General features: G+C 37.1%; 1 protein-coding gene across 1 annotated transcript in view; it reads right to left on the minus strand.

The window, feature by feature from the left end:
• Window positions 1-22,433, minus strand: part of ANKFN1 (ankyrin repeat and fibronectin type III domain containing 1) — a 349,569-nt gene that overhangs the window by 151,568 nt on the left and 175,568 nt on the right. The window contains exon 4 of the mRNA XM_045375057.3: window positions 2,204-2,405. Within this exon, the coding sequence (XP_045230992.2) occupies window positions 2,204-2,405 (202 nt within the window). The remainder of the gene's footprint in view (window positions 1-2,203; window positions 2,406-22,433) is intronic.

Raw genomic sequence — 22,433 nt, forward strand, 5'->3', positions numbered from 1 at the left:
TAATAATTTTAACATGTATTTTATTGCATTTGCTTTGACTGTTCCTGGAATGGTGTTCTACAGAGCACAGTTTGAGAAATGCTGGCATATATAATGTTAAGGTAGCCGTTATGGCTAGCTTGGAATTGACAGTACACTTGCTCTGTTTTTCCTCAAACTCATTCCCTCCCTCCCCATCCCCAGCCTCTACATTGTCATCTCTTGTCTGGACCATGGCAATGACCTGCCTGCTGCTAGTCTTGGGCTCCCCCAGTTCTCACTCTATACTGATACAAGAATAATCTTCTTAAAATATACATATTACATGTTACTTCTGTATTTCCAAATATCTACTAGCTCCACGCTGCCTGCGGGCTGATAGTTTCTGAGCCCTAAGATGAGGGGTCCGAGTGTTAGTGTTCAGGGAGGGTTTCAGTGACTGGATGGCAAATTGGTTTTGGGCCTCATGGGACTAGAGCTGAATATTTATAGAATACAGTTCACTTACAGAAAAAAATCACTTAAGAAAATATGGTTCCTTTGAAAAGTTCTTTCAAAGGATTAATAGTAAACAAAAGAGAAGAACTCCAGAATTCTTTTAGGTACATATTTCTTAGCATGTGGGAGAAGACCAACACACGTATTATTTACACATCTATCTGGTATCTTCACCAAGAGTTGCTTGGTCTTTAAAAGAGTTGAAATACCACTGGTTTTGACATGCATAGGGATCACCTGATTAACATGTGGAAGATCTCCAGTCACCAAATGTTCAGGTGGTCAGGTTTTATTTTTAGTCTCATTAAAAACCAATTTTCCCTATCAAAGGCTGCAGGTCAGCTTTAGCTGAGTACATAACACAAAATTGAAATTTGAGGAAAATACAAAGCTATTATGCAAATGCTTGTTTTGACAATGGGGACCCAGGGAATAAAGCTATTTTGGTATGCAGTTTTCTTTGCTGCAAGACAATCTGCTGAATGGTAAAGTGTTTTATCCACAATCTGCTAAACTGAAGAGCCTCTGATGCTTAGGCCCCAATTTAACCACAGCCAAGTCCTCCAAAAAGATGAGTTTGAAATTAGAAAACATATTAGAAAACAAATGAGTTCAAAGTTAAAGTGCCACCCCATCCACAGTCATGTATTTGTTTTTGGCTCTTAGTATTCCTAATTTCTCATGTGCCATATTTACTCTCACTCTTAAGTCATTTCCTCCTCCAAGCTTTTGTTGGCAAACTTTGGCATGCTTCTATCTGGAAAGGCTAGGACTCATTTCTGTTTTAAGAGCAAACAAATGGTGCCATTACTCCCTGCAAAAATCCCCTTGCTGAGCATGTTAATATTATGCTCTCAGCTTTTACTGAGGGCCATTCTAAGAAACTATTATATGTGAATGTCTGTAACATCATCAGTTCCACTATTTATGCCATTCTCTATTACATAACTCACTATGACATCTACAAGGTCCAGAAGACTGAGGAGCAGGTGAATATTCATTTCTCCTGATGGACTGAGACATTTTTAGCTATCAACAGATGGGATGCTATAACCAATTGCGTTTCTTTTTCTGCTTTGACTTTCTGGGAACTCAGAGATGAATGTAATGATAAATTTCAGGTACAGGTACTATATTTGCCTAGATTTTTTGATGTATCTATTTTTATTCTTATATCCAATATTTTCTTTTCCTAGTTTGTGTGTGTGTGTGTCTGTGTTTTGTGTTTTTTTTTCTTTTTTTTACATTTTTCCTTTACTTTCCTTCCTTCCTCTTCTCTCTCTTTCTTTGTCTATCATATAAAACATGTATATTCTTTGGATTCTATTTTGAATGCCTTTGGAAAGAATGTGTGGTATACATAAGAAATCACTAATAATATTATTATTTGAATGAACACTGGAACTCTCAGAAAGCCCATTTAACCTGAAACGTCATATTTGTCAAGCTGCTAGTTTTTGGGGTTTATTTATTTTTTGGTGTAGTAGTGAAATAAAAATTAAGGGAGAAGAAAAAGAAACAAAAAGAAAGGGAAACAGCTCACAATCACTCAGGCTTTGTCTAAAAACATTAATACATGCAGTTACTGCCTTACCTGACTATTCCAGCATTTATAAAATTGCAAGCATCAACTTCTGAAATAAACGTGAATCATCTTAGAATATACTTAAACCCAAACATAACTGAATAAATCAAACTGACACAAGAATAAGAATGGTTTCGTTACCACTGAGGTCTTCCTGAGACTCAGCCGATCAGTTCTTGTCCTAAAATAGGCCTCATCGAAGGAAGAGTGGCTCCCTTTCAGTTTCTCAGAGAGGTTCCTGTACAGGCGTTTGGCTGCGTTGGGAGATGAGGGAGCACTATGCTTTTTTGACTGACAGAGATGTAAATTTTGCATTTGTTGGGTCATTTTCACACAACAATTCCTAAGAAGAGGAAAGTCTGATGTTATATCTTTTACACCACAAATTATAAGTTGACATATAATTTTATCATCTCCAGTCAGTATCTGGAATCCAAATACAATATTACAGCTGGTAGGGACCTTAGAGATGATCAGACCCCACTTTTTAATGTTTTAAATGAGAAAGCTGAAACCCAGGGGAAGGAAGCAGCTTATTCATGGCCACAGAGCTAATTGGTGGCAGGAATGAAATGACAACCTCCATTTACTATATAAACATATTCATTTACATACAGACATATATATGATTGAACCTTGACTCAAGTCTTTACTTCTCTATCCCAAGTGAAGAAGCGTCTCTCTGTAACCTAGGGGGTCTGTTCAATTCCTCTTGGGTATATACAACTGGGAGTTTTCTACTTACATCCCCCTAGATGCTGGCGTCTGCTGGGTATATAAGAAAGTGTGGCTCTGTCTCAGATGGACAGACAAAAGTTAACTTCTGCATAGCCCCAATCTCTTGAGGTAGCAGTTAACTTGCATCTGTCCTCTGTCCATCTGAGGTTTGGTGAACTATCCCAGTACTCAGAAGCTTGGGGAATTTGTACCCATAGGCCCATCCCTGCTCACCTCAGATACCCTGGATGGGGTCCACCAAAGCACTCACTACTGGCATTCTTCAATTAGTACTTGACTGTTGTTTCAGAAATCTCGAACGAGGTCCCCACCAATGTCACACCTGAAGTCAGTTTCCAGATCAGCCATGCCATTCAAAAGCCACCCACAATGACTTTGGGTGTTGATCTTGAAATTTTGATGCTATCAAGGCTGTGGCTTCCTGGCATGTGTATATGTATATGTATTGGATGAACAAAGGAATGAATGAAATAACTAGTCAAGGCAATTCTGTGCAAAGTGTCTCCCTGGTAGAGCCTCTGATGCACCGGGCCCAGCACTCTCTGGAGCATGTCACTGCCTTCTCACCACTTCCCCTCAAATGTTTTAAATTTAATTTTTAAAATTAGTACGTAATAAATATACACATTTTGGGGTATATGTGATAATTTAGTACATTTATATAATTTACAAAGATCAAATCAGTGTAAATTCCCATCACTTTAAATATTTAGGAGCCTAGTATATAGGAAGACTCATAGTATCTAATATTTTTGTTGTTGTAGGCATTCAATAGATAATTGAGAATGAGTGCACATACGAGAGTCTATTATATTTAATATACTAGAGCACTACCCAGAAAGTTAATTTCATCTTCATGCCTTTGAACTGGATTCCATGTCTGCTAGCACAAACTAACTTCGATTCACTTTGACTTTAAGAAATGGAGATTCATTTTCATTACATTGTTAAATGTCCTCAGGCTTTTTGTTTGTTTGTTTGTTTTCTTTTTGTTTGATTTCCACCTTTTAAGTTCATGGCTACATGTGCAGGATATGTAGGTTCGTTACATAGGTAAATGCGTGCTATGGTGGTTTGCTGCACAGATTATCCCTTTACCTAGGTATTAAGCCCAGCATTCATTAGCTATTCTTGCTGATGCTCCCCCTCCTCCCAGCCCGCAACCTCTGACAGGACCCAGTATGTGTTGTTCCTCACCATGTGTCCATGTGTTCTCATCATTCAGCTCCCACTTAAAAGTGAGAACGTGTAATATTTGGTTTTCTGTTCCTGCATTAGTTTGCTGAGGATAATGGCTTCCAGCTTCATCCATGTCCCTACAAAGAACATATCTCATTTCTTTTTATGGCTACATAGTATTCCATGGTGTATATAAACCATATTTCTTTATGCAGCCTATCATTGATGGGCATTTGGGTTGATTCTGTGTCTTTGCTATTGTGAATAGTGCTGCAGTGAACATATGCATACATGTATCTTTATAATAGAACGGTTTGTATTCCTTTGGGTGTATACCCAGTATTGGGATTGCTGGGTCAAATGATATTTCTGCTTTAGGTATTTGAGGAATCGCCATGCTGTCTTCCACAATCGTTGAACTAATTTACACTCCCACCAACAGTGTAAAAGTGTTTTGTTTTCTCCATAATCTGGCCAGAATCTGTTGTTTTTTGACTTTTTAGTAATAGCCATTCTGACTGGTGTGAGATGGTATCTCATTGTGGATTTTATCTAATGATCAGTGATGTTGAGCTTCTTTGCATGTTTATTGGCCACATGTGTATTTTCTTTTGAGAAGAGTCTGTTCATGTCTTTTGCCCACTTTTTAATGGGGTTGTTATTTTTTCCTGTAAATTTGTTCAAGTTCCTTGTAGATGCTGGATATTAGACCTTTTCAGATGCATAGTTTGCAAATATTTTGCCCATTCTGTAGGTTGTCTGTTCACTCTGACGATAGTTTCTTTTGCTGAGGCACCTTTTAAGTTTTGTCTGCAATTTCCTTCGAGATAAAAATACTTCCTAGATCCTTTTAAGGTGGTCCTACTTAGTCAGTCTTAGTGATGTCCAGGAGGCCCTACCCAGTTTTAGCTAAATGGACATATTTACATTTGGAAGGATGATGCAATGCATTGTCTGTAATGTATATGTATGTATATGTTTTTATAAATCTTTAATAACCTTCTCAAAAGTAGAAATGGAAAGGGAGGTGATTTGGCATCTTTTTTCTTCCATCTACAAATCCTTTACCTTTGATTCAATAGCAAATAGAGGGTTTTCTCTCACTTATTTTTTTCCATTCCCACAAAAATTCCAGATTCATATGCAAGCTGGCTCACATGGGGATTGCCTTAACCTCCTTCTTTCTGCCTTCTGTCTCTAGCTTTTTCCTTCAGCATTAATGCCCCAGTTCAAGCCATCTGTTTTCTCTACATCATTATTGTTCCCCAAATAACTCTACATTCTTTTGTATCTCCCACAATGCCCAGAAGTCCAGTAAATAAATTCTTGTCTATTGATCAAATTCCAGCTACTTGCCCTCTAACTGATGACACCTACCCACATGGCCCCTTTTGTCTTTGCTCATCTCCCATCTGTTCCCTTCAGTCAACATAGTTTGACTTTCTCTGTCTCTCTGACTTCCTTCTCATCCTCCCCCAGCTGTCTCTTCCTTCCAGGCTATTCTGTAGCTGTTTCCACTCTTTTAGCTTCATCTATCATTATGTTTTCTTTTTCTACTCTATATTTAAAATTTTGTCAGATAAGATGGTGAGAAAGACAACTTTCTGTTATTCGTTATTACAAATATGCTCCTCCCAACTAATTGTACTCTTAAATTTTTACCTTTATGGAAAGAGACAAGCATTTGAGAATCAGTGTAGCTTTAGTTTTGGAATTTGGCAGACCCAGTTGGAATCTTGATATTGTTACCTACAATCTATGTGACTTTGGGAATCTTATTTAAATTCTATGAGTTTATTTCATCATTTATCAAAAGACATTTATCAAAACTCTTTTTTTCTAGAGTTGTGAAAATTAATCACAAATGAAAGGTACCTATTCTGTTTTGTGCATAGTATCCACTCAATAAAGAGTAGAAATTATTACGTTAAGTATTTTTCTCAAAATAGAGACACCAAATATAACAATTTAAATAGTTTTATTGCTTGTTTTAAATAATGTCTTGAAATTAATTTTATGTACTCAAGTAGAGACTTCCGTATGTTTGTTTATAGTAACATATAATAAAACAGATATAGGAAGTAGAAACTTCAAACTATTAGAGGGAAGGGTAGAATAAAGATTAATCTAAAATAATTTAAAAATTAAAAAATAAAAAACATAATAAACAGAAAATGTAAAATGAAGTCATAAGGTTAATGTCCTAATATTATCTTTTCATAAATGATGAAATAAACTCAGGGAATTTAAATAAGGTGCCCAAAGTCACAGAGACTGTAGGTAACAATATCAGAATTTGGGCCTGCCATTCCAGAACCAAAACTATAGGTTGACTATATCTGTGCTCACAACATATTCAAAAGTTTATTTTTCCTAATAAAAGACAAAGACTCTCCGACCAGAATTCCTAAAAAGCCATTTACAAATGGTACACCTAAATAAACATTTCACATAAAGATTGAAAATAAAAAAAAAAATAATATGTCAATGGGAATGGTAGAGAAAGGACCTCCAAAAGTCCCTTTCTCTATAAAAGCAAAGAGAACCATAGAAAAATGGCTAAAATTAACTTTTTCAGGATCTGAGAAGTTAACCAAAGGCTTGCAGCAATCCAGGATGTCTTTATTCAAGAAAAATGGCTGAATTTAGTAAGAACAGCAAGCTTTGTGGCATTCTAACTTGCCCTGTTCCCATATTCTCCAGGTCTGTGGCAGTCTTGGAAACCAACAGTTTACATTCATGGTAAGAGCAGTGACCTGTCCCATCAAGCTACCATTGACTTCCTTGGCAGAATTACAAAAAAACTTATTTAAATTTCATCTAGAACCAAAAAAGAGCCCATATAGCCAAGACAATCCTAAGCAAAAGGAGCAAAGCTGGAGGTATCATGCTGTCTGACTTCAAACTATACTACAAGGCTACAGTAACCAAAACAGCATGGTACTGGTACCAAAACAGATATATAGAACGATGGAACAGAACAGAGACCTCAGAAATAACACCACACATTCACAACCATCTGATTTTCAACAAACCTGACAAAAACAAGCAATGTGGAAAGGATTCCCTATTTAGTAAATAGTGCTGGGGAAACTGGCCAGCCATATGCAGAAAACAAAAACTGGACCCCTTCATTACATCTTATACAAAAATTAACTCAAGATGGATTAAAGACTTAAATGTGAAACCCAAAACCATAAAACACCCTAGAAGAAAACCTAGGCAATACCATTCAGGACATAGGCATGGGAAAAGACTTCATGACTAAAACACCAAAAGCAATTGCAAAAAAAGCCAAAATTGACAAATGGGAGCTAATCAAACTAAAGAGCTTCTGCACAGTAAAAGAAACTATCATCAGAGTGAAGCGGCAACCTAGAGATTGGGGGAAAATGTTTGCAATCTGCCTCTCTGACAAAGGTCTAATGTCCAGAATCTACAAGGAACTTAAATAAATTTACAAGATTACCAGAGTTGCTACATCATTAACAAAATGCTTAATTTTCAAGAAAACTATGCGTGAACCATGCACAGAAACAAAAATTATGTCCCATACTGAGGAAATAAAGCAGTCAATAGAAATGATTCCTGCAGAATCCTAAATGCTGGACTTACTACACAAAGACTTTTAAATTAGCTATTTTAAATACATTCAAAGAACTAAACCATATCCAAAGAAACAAAGAAAATTATGAGAATGATGTCTTGCCAAATAGAAAATACAATAAAGAGATTGAAATTATGAAACAAATCAAGAACCAAATAGAGATTCTAAAATTTAAAAGCATGTTAATTGAAATGAAAAATATACTCAACAGCTGATTTGAGCAGGCAGAGGAAAGAATCAGCAAACATAAAGACAGATCAATCGAGATCATCCAGTGTGAGGAGTGAAAAAAATATGAAGAAAAGTGAATAGTGCAGAGATCCTTGTAACACTGTCAAGTGTACCAACATACAAATAAAAGGAGTCCCAGGACAAGAAGAGAGGTATAGAAACGCTATTTGAAGAAATAATGGCCAAAATATCCCCCAATTTAAGTATGCATCCACAGGCTCAATGAATATTAAGTAGAATAAACTCAAAGAGAGCCACACCTAGATACATCATAATCAAACCATTAGAAACCAAAGACATAGAGAGAATGTTAAAGATAGCAAGAGAGAAAAGACTCATCACATTCAAAGGATCCTCAAAAAGATTAACATTTTCACCAAAAATCATAGGGGCCAAAAGGAAGTGGTACGATGTAATCAAAGTGATGAACAAAAAAAGACTGTCAAGAATTTCTCTACCCAACAAAACTACACTTCAAAAATAAAGAGGAAATTAAGATACTGCCAGATAAACAAAAATTTTGATATTATACCCACTCTACAATAAACACAAACAAGACTCCTTCAGGTTGAAATGAAAGGACACTAGATAGTAATGCAAATCCACATGAAGAAAGATAAAGCATTGAGCAATGACACATATAGACTCAAAATAAAGGGATGGAGGAAAAGCTACCAAACAAATGGAAAACAGAAAAAAGCAGAAGTTGCAATCCTAGTCTCTGGCAAAACAGACTTTAAACCAACAAAGAACAACCACAACAACAACAAAAACCAAGAAGGACATTACATAATGGTAAAGGGTTCAATTCAGCAAGAAGGTCTAACTATCCCAAATATACATGCACCCAGTACAGGAGCACTCAGATTCATAAAGCAAGTTCTTAGAGACCTTCAAAGAGACTTTGACTTCCACACAGTAACAGTGGGAGACTGTAACACCCCACTGACAATATAAGACAGATCATCAAGACAGAAAATTAACAAAGATGACCTGAACTCAACACTGGAACAAACGGACCTGATAGATATCTGTAGAACTCTCCATACCAAAACAACAGAATATACATTTTTCTAATCGCCACATGGTACTTACTCTAAAATTGGTCACATGATCGGAAGTAAAACACTCCTTAGCAAATGCAGAACTGAAATCATATCAATCTCTCTTGGACCACGTTGCAATCAAATTAGAACTCAAGACTAAGAGATTCACTCAAAACCATATAATTATATGGAAATTGAATAACATGCTCCTGAAAGGCATTTGGGTAAATAATTGAATTAAGGCAGAAATCAAGAAGTTCTTTGAAACTAATGAGAACAAAAAAACAATGTACCAGAATCTCTGGGACACAGCTCAGGCAGTGTTAAGACAGAAATTTACAGCACTTAGTGCCCCCATCGAAAAGTTAGATCTCAAGTTAACAACCTAACATCACAACAAAAAGAACTAGGGAACCAAGAACAAACAAATCCTAAAGCTAGCAGAAGACAGGAAATAACCAAAATCAGAGCTGAACTTAAGGAAGCAGAGACATGGAAAACCATTCAAAAGATCAATTAATCCAGGAGTAAGTTTTTTGAAAAAAATAATAAAATAGATAAACCATTAGCCAGAATAATAAAGAAGGAAAGAGAGAATATTCAAATAAACACAATCAGAAATGATAAGGGGGATATTACCACTGACCCCACAGAAATACAAACAACTATCAGAGAATATGATAAACACCTCTATGCACATAAACCAGAAAATCTAGAAGAAATGGATAAATTCCTGGTCACATACACTCTCCCAACACTGAACCAAGAAGAAATTGAATCATTGAAGAGGCCAATAAATGAGTTCTGAAATTGATGCAGTAATAAATAGCCTACCAACCAAAAAAAGCTCAGGGCCAGATGGAGTCACAGCTGAATTCTACCAGATGTACAAAGAAGAGTTGGTATCATTCCTACTGAAACTATTCCAAAAAATTGCAAAGGAGGGACTTTTCCCTAACTGATGCTATGAGGCCAGCATCACCCTGATACCAAAACCTGGCAGAGATACAGTAAAAAAGAAAACTTTAGGCCAATGTCCTTGATGAACATTGATGCAAAAATCCTCAACAAAATGCTGGTAAACTGAATCCACGAGCACATCAAAAAGCTTATCCACCACGATGAAGTAGGCTTCATCCTTGGGATGCAAAGTTGGTTCAACATATGCAAATCAATAAATGTGATTTATCACATAAACAGGATGAAAGAAAAAAAGCCGCATGATTATCTCAATAGATGAAAACAAGACTTGATAAAATTCAACATCTCTTCATGTTAACAACTCTCGATAAACTAGGTGCTGAAGGAACATATCTCAAAATAATAAGAGCCATGTATGACAAACCCACAGCCAACATTGTGCTGAATGGGCAAAAGCTGGAAACATTCCCCTTGAAAACTGGCATAAGAAAAGGATGCCCTCTCTCACTACTCCTATTCAACATAGCACTGGAAGTTCTGGCCAAGGCAATCAGGCAAGAGAAAGAAAGAAAGGGTATTCAAATAGGAAGACAGGAAGTCAAACTATCCTATCCCTGTTTGCAGATGATATGATCTTATATCTAGAAAATCCCACAGTCTCAGCCCAAAATCTTCTTAAACTGATAAACAACTTTAGCAAAGTCTCAGGATACAAAATCAATGTGCCAAAACTACTAGCATTCCTGTATACCAACAACAGTCAAGCCAACAGCCAAAACAGAAATCTACTCCCATTCACAACTGTCACAAAAAGAATAAAATACCTAGGAATTCTGCTAACTAGGGAGGAGAAATATCTCTACAAGGAGAACTAAAACCACTGCTCAAATAAATCAGAGATGACACAAACAAATGGAAAAACATTCCATCCTCATGGATAGGAAGTATCAATATCGTGAAAATGGCCATACTGCCCAAAGCAATTTATAGATTTAATGCTATCCCTATTAAACTACCATTCACATTCTTCCCAGAACTAGCAAAAACTATTTTAAAATTCATATGGAACCAAAAAAAGAGCCCAAATAGTCAAGACAATCCTAAGCAAACAGAACAAAGCTGGAGGCAGCACGCTACCCAACTTTGAGCTATAATACAGGGCTACAGTAACCAAAACAGCGTGGTACTGGCACAAGAACAGAGACACAGACCAATGGAAAAGAATAACGAACCCAGAAATAAGACTGTGCACCTACAACTATCTGATCTTCGACAAAACTGATAAAGACAATAGGGAAAGGATTCCCTATTCAATAAATGGTGCTGGGATAACTGGCTAGACATAAGCAGAAGATTGAAACTGGAACCCTTCCTTACACCATATACAAAAATTAACTCAAGATAGATTAAGGACTTAAATGTAAATTCCAAAACTATTTAAAAAACCCTGGAAGACAACCTAGCTATGCCATTCAGGACATAGGCATGGGCAAAGATTTCATGATGAAGATGCCAAAAGCATTTGCAACAAAAGTAAAAACTGACAAGTGGGATCTAATTAAACTAAAGAGCTTCTGCACAGCAAAAGAAACTATCAGCAGAGTAAACAGACAACTTACAGTAAAAGAGAAATATTTTGCAAACTATACATCTGACAAAGGTCTAATATCCAGCATCTACAAGGAACTTAAACAAATTTACAAGAAACAAACAACCCCATAAAAAAGTGGGCAAAGGGCATGAACAGACACGTTTTCTTCAAAAGAAGACATACATGCAGCCAACAATCATATGAAAAAAGCTCATCATTACTAATCATCAGAGAAATACAAATCAAAACCACAATGAGATACCATCACACACTAGTCAGAATGGCTACTATTAAAAAGTCAAAAAATAACAGATGCTGGCAAGGTTGTGGAGGAAAAGGAACACTTATACACTGTTGGTGGGAGTGTAAATTAGTCCAGCCATTGTGGAAAACAGTGTGGTGATTCTTCAGAGATCTAAAGACAGAAATACCATTTGACTCAGCAATCCCAATGCTGTGTATATACCCAAAGAAATATAAACCATTCTTTTATAAAGACATACATGCATATGTTCATTGCAGGACTATTCACAGTAGCAAAGACATGGAATCAATCTAAATGTCCATCAATGATAGACTGAATAAGGAATATGTGGTACATATACACCATGGAATACTATGCAGCTATAAAAAGAACAAGATTATGACCTTTGCAGGGACATGGGTGGAGCTGGAGGCCACTATCCTTAGCAAACCAACACAGGAATAGAAAACCAAATGTTGCATGTTATCACTTATAAGTGAGAGCTAAATGATAAGAACACATGGACACATAGAGGGGAACAAGAGATACTGGGGCCTTTCAGAGGGTGAAGGGTAGGAAGAGGGACAGGATCAGGAAAAACAACTAATGGGTACTAGGCTGAATACCTGGGTGATGAAATAATCTGTACAACAAAACCCGATGACACAAGTTTACCTATGTAACAAACCTGCACTTGTACCCCTGAACTTAAACCAAAGTTAAAAAACAGAAAGCACTGAGAAGGAAATTATACAGACAAATATAAAATACAGTATAAATATAAAGACGGCATAAACTTATCTTTTATTTTTGTATTTTTTCTCCTTTCTGATTTAAATGACAATGAAATGGAAATGAAATCAAGAAAACAATTTAATTTACAATAGCATCAAAAAGATTAACATACTTAGAAATAAATTTAACAAAACAAGTAAAAAACTAATTTTCAGAAAATACAAAACGTCATTGAAATAAATTAAGAAAAATATAAACAAATGGAAAGACATTCTTTGTTCATGGATTAGAAGCCTTGATATTGCCCACCCAATGGGAGGCACTGACTGGAAATTGGAGAGTAAGGTAGTGGTATTTACCCCTCTTCATCTGTGGGGTATCCCTTTCAATTCAACTTATTTCCTCTGCATTACAGAAATTGCTTCCTCCTTTTGTCCCTGCAGGCTTTACCATTCCTTACTGGTTTTCACTAACTTGCCCATTCTTTTGTAAGTGCTCTTATTAATAACCTCCCCTCTGTTCTTCTGCTTGAATGCACTGTATGATTCTTGCTGGGATCTTGAATAATACATCATATAATCCCTATAACATCCATGAGAGTATCTTGAAATGGATAGCAACAGTACTCTTTGCAACTTTAAACTGAACTGAAAAAAAATACTCGTGTTAAATAAATATAAGGTGGGCAAAATAAATACAGAGTCCTTTAAAAAGACTGGACAAGGAAACTGTATCTGTTGTGTTAAATCTGGGATATCACTCTTAAGAGAGCATTCCTCATTAGCCATTTTCACTGAAAAACCCACAGGTTGAAGTCTATCATTACATTTTATTCCATTCTTTTTTTAAAATTATACTTTAAGTTCTAGGGTACGTGTGCACAATGTGCAGGTTTGTTACATAAGTATATATGTGCCATGTTGGTTTGCTGCACCCATTAACTCATCATTCACATTAAGTACCTCTCCTAATGCTATCCCTCCCCCAGCCCCTCACCCCATGACAGGCCCTGGTGTGTGATGTTCCCCGCCCTGTGTCCAAGTGTTCTCATTGTTCAATTCCCATCTACGAGTGAGAACATGTGGTGTTTGGTTTTCTGTCCTTGTGATACTTTGCTGAGAATGATGGTTTCCAGCTTTATCCATGTCCCTGAACAGGACATGAATTCATGCTTTCTTATGGCTGCATAGTATTCTATGGTGTATATGTGCCACATTTTCTTAATCCAGTCTATCATTGATGGACATTTGGGTTGGTTCTGAGTTTTTGCTATTGTGAATAGTGCTGCAATAAACATACATGTGCATATGTCTTTATAGTAGCATGATTTATAATCCTGTGGGTATATACCCAGTAATGGGATTGCTGGGTCAAATGATATTTTTAGTTCTAGATCCTTGAGGAATCGCCACACTGTTTCCACAATGGTTGAACTAGTTTACACTCCCACCAACAGTGGAAAACATTCCTATTTTTCCACATCCTCTCCAGCATCTGTTGTTTTCTGATTTTTTAATGATCGCCATTCTAACTGGTGTGAGATGGTATCTCACTGTGGTTTTGATTTGCATTTCTCTGATGACCAGTGATAATAAGCATTTTTTCATGTGTCTGTTGGCTGCATAAATGTTTTCTTTTGATAAGTGTCTGTTCACATCCTTTGCCCACTTTTTGATGGTGTTGTTTGTTTTTTTCTTGTAAATTTGTTTAAGTTCTTTGTAGATTCTGGATATAAGCCCTTTGTCAGATGGGTAGATTGCAAAATTTTTCTCCCATTCTGTAGGTTGCGTGTTCACACTGATGGTAGTTTCTTTTGCTGTGCAGAAGCCCTTTAATTTAATTAAATCCCATTTGTCAATTTTGGCTTTTGTTGCCATTGCTGTTGGTGATTTAGTCATGAAGTCCTTGCCTGAGCACCCAGATTCATAAAACAAGTCCTTAGAGACCTACAAAGAGACTTAGACACCCACACAATAATGATGGGAGATTTTAACACCCCACTGTCAATATTAGACAGATCGGTGAGATAGAAGGTTAACAAGGATATCCAGGACTTAAACTCAGCTCTGCACCAAGTGGACTTAATAGACATCTACAGAACTCTCCACTCAAAATCAACAGAATATATGTTCTTCCAAGCACCACATCACACTTATTCCAAAATTGACCACATAATTGGAAGTAAAGCACTCCTCAGCAAATGTAAAAGAACAGAAATCACAACAAACTGTCTCTCAGAGCACAGTGCAATCAAATTAGAACTCAGGATTAAGAAACTCACTCAAAACCGCACAACTCTATGGAAACTAAACAACGTGCTCCTGAATGACTACTGGGTAAATAACAAAAGGAAGGCAGAAATAAAGATGTTCTTTGAAACCAATGAGAACAAAGACACAATGTACCAGAATCTCTGGGACACATTTAAACCAGTGTGTAGAGGGAAATTTATAGCACTAAATGCCCACAAGAGAACGCAGGAAAGATCTAAAATTGACACCCTAACATCACAATTAAAAGAACTAGAGAAGCAAGAGCAAACACATTCAAAAGCTAACAGAAGGCAAGAAATAAGTAAGATCAGAGCAGAATTGAAGGAGACAGAGATACAAAAAACCCTTCAAAAAAAAAATCAATGAATCCACGAGCTGGTTTTTTGAAAAGATCAACAAAATTGATAGATCGCTAGCAAGACTAATAAAGAAGAAAAGAGAGAAGAATCAAATAGACGCAATAAAAAATGATAAAGGAGATATCAACACTGATCCCACAGAAATACAAACTACCATCAGAGAATACTATCAACACCTCTATGCAAATAAACTAGAAAATCTAGAAGAAATGGATAAATTCCTGGACACATACACCCTCCCAAGACTAAACCAGGAAGAAGTTGAATCTCTGACTAGACCAATAACAGGCTCTGAAATTGAGGCAATAATCAATAGCCTACCAATAAAAAAAAAATTCCAGGACTAGATGGATTCACAGCCGAATTCTACCAGAGGTACAAAGAGGAGCTGGTACCATTCCTTCTGAAACAATTCCAATCAATAGAAAAAGAGGGAATCCTCCCTAACTCATTTTATGATGAAGCCAGCATCATCCTGATACCAACACCTGGCAGAGACACAACAAAAAAAGAGAATTTTAGACCAATATACCTGATGAACATCGATGCAAAAATCCTCAATATAATACTGGCAAACCGAATCCAGCAGCACATCAAAAAGCTTATCCACCGCTATCAAGCTGGCTTCATCCCTGGGATGCAAGCCTGGTTCAACATACACAAATCAATAAATGTAATCCATCACATAAACAAAACCAATGACAAAAACCACATGATTATAGCAATAGATGCAGAAAAGGCCTTTGACAAAATTCAACAGCCCTTCATGCTAAAAACTCTCAATAAACTAGGTATTGATGGAACATATCTCAAAATAATAAGAGCTATTTATGACAAACCCACAGTCAATATCATACTGAATAGGCAAAAACTGGAAGCATTCCTTTGAAAACTGGCACAAGACAGGGATGCCCTCTCTTACCACTCCTACTCAACATATTGTTGGAAGTTCTGGCCAGGGCAATCTGGCACGAGAAAGAAATAAAGCGTATTCAATTAGGAAAAGAGAAAGTTAAATTGTCCGTTTGCAGATGACATGATTGTATATTTAGAAAACCCCATCATGGCCGGGCGTGGTGGCTCATGCCTGTAATCCCAGCACTTTGGGAGGCCGAGGTGGGCGGATCACAAGGTCAGGAGATTGAGACCACGGTGAAACCCTGTCTCTACTAAAAATACAAAAAATTAGCCGGGCGCGGTAGCGGGCGCCTGTAGTCCCAGCTACTCGAGAGGCTGAGGCAGGAGAATCGCGTGAACCCGGGAGGCGGAGCTTGCAGTGAGCCGAGATCGCGCCACTGCACTCCAGCCTGGGAAACAGAGCAAGACTCCGTCTCAAAAAAAAAAAAAAAAAAAAAAAAAAAAAAAGAAAACCCCATCATCTCAGCCCAAAACCTCCTTAAGCTGATAAGAAACTTCAGCAAAGTCTCAGGATACAAAATCGATGTGCAAAAATCACAAGCATTCCTATACACAAATAATGGACAAACAGAGAGCCAAATCATGAGTGAACTCCTATTCTCAATTGCTACAAAGAGAATCAAATACCTAGGAATCCAACTTACAAGGGAAGTGAAGGACCTCTTCAAGGAGAACTACAAATCTCTGCTCAGTGAAATAAAGGAGGACACAAACAAATGGAAGAACATTTCATGCTCATGGTTAGGAAGAATCAATATCGTGAAAATGGCCATACTGTCCAAGGTAATTTATAGATTCAATGCCATCCCCATCAAGCTACCAATAACTTTCTTCCCAGAATTGGAAAAAACTGCTTTAAAGTTCATATGGAACCAAAAAGAGCCTGCCTTACCAAGACAATTCTAAGCAGAAAGAACAAAGCTGCAGGCATCATGCTACCTGACTTCAAACTATACTACAAGGCTACAGTGACCAAAACAGCATGGTACTGGTATCAAAACAGAGATATAGACCAATGGAACAGAACAGAGGCCTCAGAAATAACACCACACATCTACAACCATCTGATCTTTGACAAACCTGACAAAAACAAGCAATGTGGAAAGAATTCCCTACGTAATAAATGATGTTGTAAAAGCTGGCTAGCCATATGTAGAAAGCTGAAACTGGATCCATTCCTTACACCGTACACAAACATTAATTCAAGATGGATTAAAGACTTAAATGTTAGACCTAAAACCATAAAAATCCTAGAAGAAAACCTAGGCAATCCCATTAAGGACATTTTATTCTATTCTTTATGGTGGTCTTAAGCACAGTATTAAAAGTATGACTCTGATAAGAGGTTGATTGAACTTTATGTTTCAGCTTTTTAACTTATTAACTATATGACCTTGAGCAACTTACTTAGCTTTCCTGAACCTCAATTTCCTCATAATTAATATTATTCCTCATGTTAATAGTAATAGTCATGTATTGTCCAAAAAGGGATATCAGAATTTTAAATGAGCAAATACATATACATTGTTTAGTAGCATGCTGGAAAAAATAGGTGTTCAATAAATATTAGTTATTATCTTTTAACAGGTCTTTTGAGTTATAATTAACATAAAATAAACTGCATGTTTTAAAAAGTACAATTTGATTAGCTTTGACATAAGTGTTCACTCATGAAACCATTGTCACAATCAAGATAAAGAACATATACATTATTCTCAAAAGTTTCTTTGTGTCTTTTTGTAATCTTTTCCCCACTCTCCTGATTGGTCAAAGGTGGGCTGTTCTCTACAACTTGGCTATAGGACAAGGCTTTAGGAGATATTAGCTAGGAGACTACCTTTTATGGGAACGTTAATTTCTAGTTTTACATTTTCTTTTTCTGCATGCTAATAATGTATCCTAAAATCTTTAATAAATGCCATGTTAAATGTTACAGCCTACCAAACTTTTAAGGAATGATACCAATTAGACACACAACTCTTCCAAAAATTTGGCTTCATTTTCAAGGCTAGTTCCACCCTGATACTAAAACCAGGAAAAAGGCAAGACATGAAAACAAAGGTATGGACCAATGTCTGTCATGAACATGGAGGCAAAAAATTTCAACAAAATGTTAGCAAATTAAATCCAGCAATGTATATTATAAAAAGGATAAAGCATCATGACTAGCCAGGGTTCATTCCAAGAAGGCAAGGTTAGTATAACATTTATCTACCCGTTAATGTCAACGTAATTTAATACATTAAACGAGAGGATAAGGAGGAAAAATCATATGATCATCTCTATAGATTCATAAAAAGCATTTGGGTTTAATGATCTACATTTATTCATGGTAAAAAAATTTTACAGGAATGTAAGGGGACTTCTTCAACCTGAGTAAGATAATCTTTTAAAACCTATAGCCAATATCACACTTATTGAGTAAACATTAAGCTCTTCTATCTAAGATCAGAAACAAGGCAAAAATGTCCACTCCTACTTTTTCTACTGTATTGGGCATCCTAGCCAGTGAAGTAGGGCAAGAAAAATAAGTCAAAGACCTATATATTGGAAAGAAAGAAGTGAGATAGTCTTCATTTGCAGATGACATGAAAGTTTACATAGAATAATCTACTAAATCTATAAAAATCTACTCATGAAAAGCCTGGATGCTGAACATGACATGATATTAAATAATTAAATTAAAGAAGAGCTATATATGTATATACACAATGTGTATGTGTGCATACACACACACACACACACACACACACCCCTTGTTCATGGATTGGAAGAATGGGTATTGTTAAAGTGTCAGTTCTTCCAAACTGACCTATACATTCCATGCAATCTCAATCGAAATCCTAGCAGGCTTTTTATTTTAGTAGAAATTGACAAGCAGATTCTAAAATTTTTATAGAAATGGAAAGGATCTAAAATAGCCAAAATGATTTTGAAAAAGAAGAACAAAGTTGGAAGTTGTGATTTCAAAACTTCCTATGAAGCTACAGTAATTAAGACATATAGGATTGGATTAAGGATAGCCATATAGATAAAGATAATATCATAAAGATAGAAATATACATAAATGAAACAGAATAGAGAGCCTGGAAAGAACCTGTACATATATGATCAATTCATTTCTGAAAAAGGTGTCAAGGTAATTCAATAGGAAAAATGATAATCTTTTCAACAAATTGTACTGAAACAATGATATATCCATACAGAACAATTTAAAAACCCTCAATCCCTATTTCACATCATATACAAAAATCAACCTAAAATAGATGATCCTAAACCTAAATGTAAAAGCTAAAACTATAAAATGTTTAGAAGAAAACATAGGAAAAAAATCATACAGTAGCCTGGAGAATGCAGATCCAAAATGAGGAGTAGCCTGTGCAGAGTGGAGCCTCCTCACATTGGCTTCACAACCACCTGTTCCCTGGGCTTTGCTGCTTACATAAACAGAGAGCCTCAATTGCCACCATCATCCTGTCTCCTAACACTACCAGCTGTCCCAGGTAGGGGGCGTGTTTTGACATGACCCCCATCATGCTGGTTGTGACAGTAGCTGCAGCAGCCCTGACCCATCAAGACCCACAGAGGCCTTAGCTTTGCTTGTGGCTACCCTAAGAGACTGAGTAACACCACTAAAATGGAGAAAATTGGACCGGTGAGACACAGGAGACTTTCAGTAGCCAGTAGATAATTTCCTCTCTATTCCTTGTTGTAGATTGTTCTGAGGGCTACCTGGAAGCCAATACATACAAAAGAACAACAAGATGTGTCTTCTTGTGAAGCAATTGCTATTTCAGTTACAGCCACCTTTGTTTTCCTTTCTTCCTTGACTCACTTCCCTTTTTTCTTCACTCTTGATGCCCTGAGGTTGTATCTCAATATCCAATGTATCATTTGCAATTGGCTTTACCTTAAGTTTTGTTTGTACATGCTAAAACAAGATATAACAATAATTCTCTGAGGAAATAGCTACTTTTAACTATATTCTCATTTTACTGAGGCCCAGAGAGGTTAGCTAACCTGTCCAAGATGTTACAGCCAGTAAATGGAGCAGCAGGATTTGAACTCTGGCTCCAAAGTCCACACTTATAACAACTCTGCTATTATTATTTCTAAGGGACCTTGATCTGGCTGCCTGTCAGCTTCATCTTCCTAGATCTTGATTCTGAAGTCAAGACTTCTTGCCATGTTGTGTGTCCTGACACCTCCAGAGTTCATGTTTCACTGGAGCTTGGTTGTGGGACTTTCTTAGCATATTTGTACTGTGACAAAAGATCTGAGCCAGTCTGGATGAGAAGCAGTCGTAAGACACAGCATATTCAAATAGGAGTTCTAACCATGTTTGACAGCTGAGTAGACAGATATAGTCAGTGAGAGGGACATTTCTGACTGGGAAAAGATTGCTCTTCTAGCTGTGATGTGAACTAGGGGACCTTAAGGCTTCAACCTGCCTGTCACTAGGCAGAAAAGGAAGTTAAACTCTTTCCATTCCCCACCTGCTGTTAACATAACAGGTATGTCTTTTAGTGTGAAAGGGCGGCCAATTCTATTACAATGATGACACAGAATGGAAGCCACCTTTCTAGTTCCTGTGCCCTTTAATGTATATATATTAAGTGACAAGTTTTAAAGAGTCAGCTGTCACTCCATGGCAAGAGGAACACTATTTTCGATGTACGAAAGCATTTGTTTATGAAGAAGAGGATAGAAAGATGATTAGTATTGATTCTATAGTTCATCAAGTACTTATGGATGATCTACTTTGTAACCTGTATCCTGTGATAGATCCAAGGGATTGAAAGTAAGTAAGACAGTATCCCACATAGGGTAACCAACTGTTTTAGTTTGTTCAGGACTGAGAGAGGGTTTCCAGGATGCAGTACTTTCAGAGCTAAAACTGGGACAGTCCTAGGGAAATTGAAATGAGCTGGTTACCCTACCTGTTCCCAAGGAGCTCATAGGCTAGAAAGGTAGTCAGTTATGCAAATGCATAGCTATGAAATAATGTGGTATGTAAATAATACTAGCTTATATTTCTTGATATGGCTTGACTGTGTCTCTAGCCAAATTTCACCCTGAATTGTAATAATCCCTACATGTCAAGGGCAGGACTAGGTGGAGATAATTGAATCATGGGGCGGTTTCCCCCATGCCGTTCTCATGGTAGTGAATAAATCTCATGAGATTTGATGGTTTTTTAAATGGTAGTTCCCCTGCACAAGTGCTCTTGCCTGTCGCCATGTAAGATGTGTCTTTGCTTCTCCTTTGCCTTCTGCTATGATTGTGAGCCCTCCACAGCCATGTGGAACTGTAATTCCACTAAACCTCTTTACTTCATATATTACCCAATCTTACCTTTATAAATTTTCTTAATAGCAATGTGAAAACAGACTAATACACTTCTATAACACTTTCTATGAGCCAAGTGCTATTTAGAATAATGTATGTCTTAGTCCCTTCAGGCTGCTATAACCAAATACCACAAACTGTGTGGCTTATAAACAATATACATTTATTTCTCACAGTTCTGGAGACTGGAAAGTCCAAGACCAAGGCATCCAGAAGATTTGGTGTCTGGTGAGGGCTGACTTTCTGGTTCAAAAGACAGAACTCTCTTGCTGTATCTTCACATGGTGGAAGGAACTAGTTAGCTCTCTGGGGATGCGCACTAACTTCAATGATGAGGGGTATGACCTAATACCTTCCTGAAGGCCTCAGTTCCTAATACCACCACCTTGGGGGCTAAGATTTCAACATTTGCCTTTGGGGGAAACATAAGCATTCAGTGTGTTGCAGTGTTTTTACATGTATTAACTTATTGAATCCCATCACAGCCATATGAAGGAAGGACTATTAGTATCTCCATTTTACACAGCTAGAAATTGAGGCACTACTAAAGGGTAGTAAATCTGGGATTCAAATCTAGGCAGTATGAGTCTAGATTTGAGATCTTAACCTCTAAACACTTCTCTCAAAAAACCTAAGACATAGAAGTAGCACAGAGGGGTGAGTGATGAACTTTCTGGGTGACAGGATGTGGTCATTGGATAAGAGGTGGTGAGAAAATGCGTTAGAGAAGGAGATGCCTGAGAAGGATTTTGAATGATGAATGAGGAATTAACTAGCAGAAGGGCAAAAGGGGCATTCTAGGAATAATAGTTCAGGTTAGGATATAGAGATGGGAAACATCATGGTGACATTGGTAAGTCAGTGCCAGTGAGGGTCCCCATGAAATTTTTCTGGGCTCTGACACTTACGGTGGTACATTTCATCAACCATGCCAGGACATTTGGAAAGAAGCCCAAAGAGGTAGCAGGGCCAGACCACCAAAGGACTCTTATGCCACGATAAGAATCATAGACTTTAACCTTTACCTAACAGGGCAGCACTGGAGACTTTGAAGTAAAAATTGAGATGTGCTTTTTTAGAGAATTGCTGTGGTAGCAACTAGAGGATTGCTGGAAAGGGGAGAGATGTAGGAATAGTGGCAGGGGACAACCAAGTATGAAGCTCTTAAAAAATTACCCCA

This window comes from Macaca fascicularis, chromosome 16 (genome assembly GCF_037993035.2).
Source record: "Macaca fascicularis isolate 582-1 chromosome 16, T2T-MFA8v1.1".
In the NCBI taxonomy this organism is placed as follows: Eukaryota; Metazoa; Chordata; class Mammalia; order Primates; family Cercopithecidae; genus Macaca; species Macaca fascicularis.